The sequence below is a fragment of the Buceros rhinoceros genome, unplaced genomic scaffold (assembly GCF_000710305.1).
Source record: "Buceros rhinoceros silvestris isolate BGI_N320 unplaced genomic scaffold, ASM71030v1 scaffold19337, whole genome shotgun sequence".
NCBI lineage: Eukaryota > Metazoa > Chordata > Aves > Bucerotiformes > Bucerotidae > Buceros > Buceros rhinoceros.
Window position 1 is genome coordinate 858 of NW_010422963.1, and position 2,732 is coordinate 3,589.

Below are 2,732 nucleotides of genomic sequence, written 5' to 3' on the forward strand. Positions count from 1 at the left end.
TCCAAGAGAAGGGGTGGTGACATGGAGCCAGTGGCTTCCGAATGGGTCGATCGCGTAGGATAACCCTTTCGGAGGCGTGAACTAATTATCGTACGCGATCCGTCCCCCGCCCGGAGTTATTGGTCATTCAGGCTTTTAAAAAATAGATGAATTTATCGAAATACCCAAGGCAAAAAAAGAAAAACCATCTTTCCATAAGCTATTTCTCAAAATGGGGGGGAGGGAGAAAGAAAAAACAAACAAAACAAAACAAAAAACAAAAAGGTTGCATGAAAAGCAAGCACTCAGGAGGAAATAATAGCAGCAAAGTAGTATAAATGTCATGAGTCCACTGTGTCTCGAGTCATCGGTTATTAAAAATAACCTCCAACCAGCACGGGCAACTGCTGATGAACTGTCTCGTGTAGCACTGGCCCCAGCCTTTCACGAAGCTGATCTGCACGGTAAATCCGGTCCATGGCTGCTGCATGAACTCGTGGTCGTTGGGTCTCTGCAAGCTGTATGCCTTCTCGTAGTCAAAAGCCTTGATGGAAAAACCCGGGAACACTTTGTGAACCAGCAACGTCCTGGAGTCGGGGTTGTCCAGTGTGGCCGACTTGATGAAGATGGGGTAACTGCTGCGGTTGTACACCCACACGCCGTCCACTTCCTTGGTGAGCTGGATGCCGTAGCCGATCTTGCTGCGGACCTTCTGCACCAGTTGGCTTTTGTTGTCCGAGTTGAGCTGTCCGAGGCAGAAACCATTCCCCTGAGGTAGATCATAGAAGATATCCAGGGAGGGCTCTTGGACAGAGTACAGCCGACCCACGCGCGTCTTCTCTTCCCAGTATGCCACCACGCACCAGTGTGACCGATCCCCCGGCTCCTGAAGAACTTGGGAATCTACAGAACAGGAAGAAGAGCAGAAATTGAGCACCCTGGGGGTAAGGTGACCCAATAGCAACACAAGGCTGGCAGGTCCTTGCCTGCCCACGTCTTCATGATGCCCTCCGTGCACATGCCACTGCCCACAGCACATCCACCGTTACCAAAAGCCACGTGTAAGGCCACTATTAAGGCCTTAACGCAGGTTTGGGGGGTTCCTCCCATGCCGCTTCAGTGCCTCGCTCTGATTGGAATCACAGGTCCTAAATCACCAGGTCCACCTTCAGAAGTAGCTTGAGACCCACCAGCAGTTATCCCTCACCCAAACCATCACTAGGACCACCTTCCGCGCCAACAGGAGAGGTGAAATTCTCCAGCCAGCAAGACCAAACACCCCAAAACTCCTTATTTGCACCCACCAAAGGATGGATCCATTTCCATAAATAATTATCTGCTGTGCGCAGGCACCAAAAAAAAAAAGAGCTGATGCTAAGAAAATCACGTTGAAGGTCACTTCATGGCACAGGAGGGGGACAAGGACTCGCTGCTCTAGTTCATGGGGCTTTTCCCAGCCCATAGGCAGAGCCTGGGTGATGAAGAGGATGGAGACGTCGGATGAAGCCCCGACCCGTGGGAAGAATTGTCAGAAGGTGGCAATACGGGGACCATAAACTTGAGCTTGTTAACAAAAATGGCCTAAAACCATCCAAAACACCCAGAAATTCATTCCTGTAGCCCTTGCTTGCCCGTAGCTACCCCATACAAGCGCTGAGGCTCCGCTGTAGGACCAAAAAACAAAGCAAGGGGCTGAGAATTGTGAAAAAGCCCCTTTTCCTGACAGAGAATCCCTAGAAATCACAGGACCGGGGTTGGTGGGTGACCCAGCAGCCCAAAGCTCTCCCTCCATCACCTTAGTGACCCCCTCAAGCCCTCGCGCCCAGCATGAGCAACGGCAGCGACCCTCTGGCTGCCCCATTTTCTCCCTTTTTCAGCCCCTTCTCCCAGCCCAGGCGTTTTTTCTGCCATCTCCCAGTTGTGCTTCAAACCCTGCGCTGTGCTTTTAAAAGCAAAAAAAAAAAAAATCCAAGCCCAGCCACACACTTTTAATTTCCTCATTTCTGTGCCAGCGAGGAAAATATTTCTCCAGTCGCCGGAGGCAGCTACTAAAAATGGGCCTGACTGCGTACGCCCCAAAATAGGGACCCTCGCTCACGGGTGAAACCAAGGGTGTGGGCTCCGGTGGTGGTGGTGGGGGGTCCCCAGGACAGCATCCACTGAGGAATGCCCTGGTTTGTCCTTCCACCTCCCCTTTTTGGTGCCTCCCAGGACTTTATTGCGGATAACTTTATAGTTACACCCTGCTGAAACCTGGCACCGTGCGAGGGAGCGAGAGGGGGACGGGCTGGGTGGCTTGGGTTACCTCCCCTATAACCCAAGTGAGATGCCCCCCAAGCAAGGGTGCACCCAGCGGGGCAAGAAACACACCCAGGATGGCATTTCCCCCGTCTGCCTGCGAGATAAGAGGAATTTGGTGAGGGGATGCTCAGGAGATAGAGGAATCGAGGGTGGGAGGATCTCCTGGATCCAGGGGAATGATGCTCCTGGATCCAGCGGGTTAATATTCCTGGATCCAGGGGGAGGGTGCTCCTGGGTCCAAGGGGATGATGCTCCTGGGTCCAAGGGGTTGATACTCCTGGATCCAGAGGGGTGATGCTCCTGGATCCAGGGGAATGATGCTCCTGGATCCAGCAGGTTAATACTCCTGGATCCAGGGGGAGGATGCTCCTGGGTCCAGAGAGATGATGCTCCCGGATCCAGGGGAATGATGCTCCCGGATCCAGCAGGTTAATATTCCTGGATCCAGGGGG

At 52.9% G+C, this 2,732-nt stretch overlaps 1 protein-coding gene across 1 annotated transcript; it reads right to left on the reverse strand.

The window, feature by feature from the left end:
- Positions 1-138: 138 nt before the first annotated feature.
- SMAD7 (SMAD family member 7) lies at positions 139-882 on the reverse strand (the record flags this gene model as incomplete). Its single annotated transcript, XM_010140265.1, has 1 exon — positions 139-882. A coding segment is annotated over one exon (539 nt), but the record flags the coding sequence as incomplete, so codon positions are not given.
- Positions 883-2,732: the final 1,850 nt, after the last annotated feature.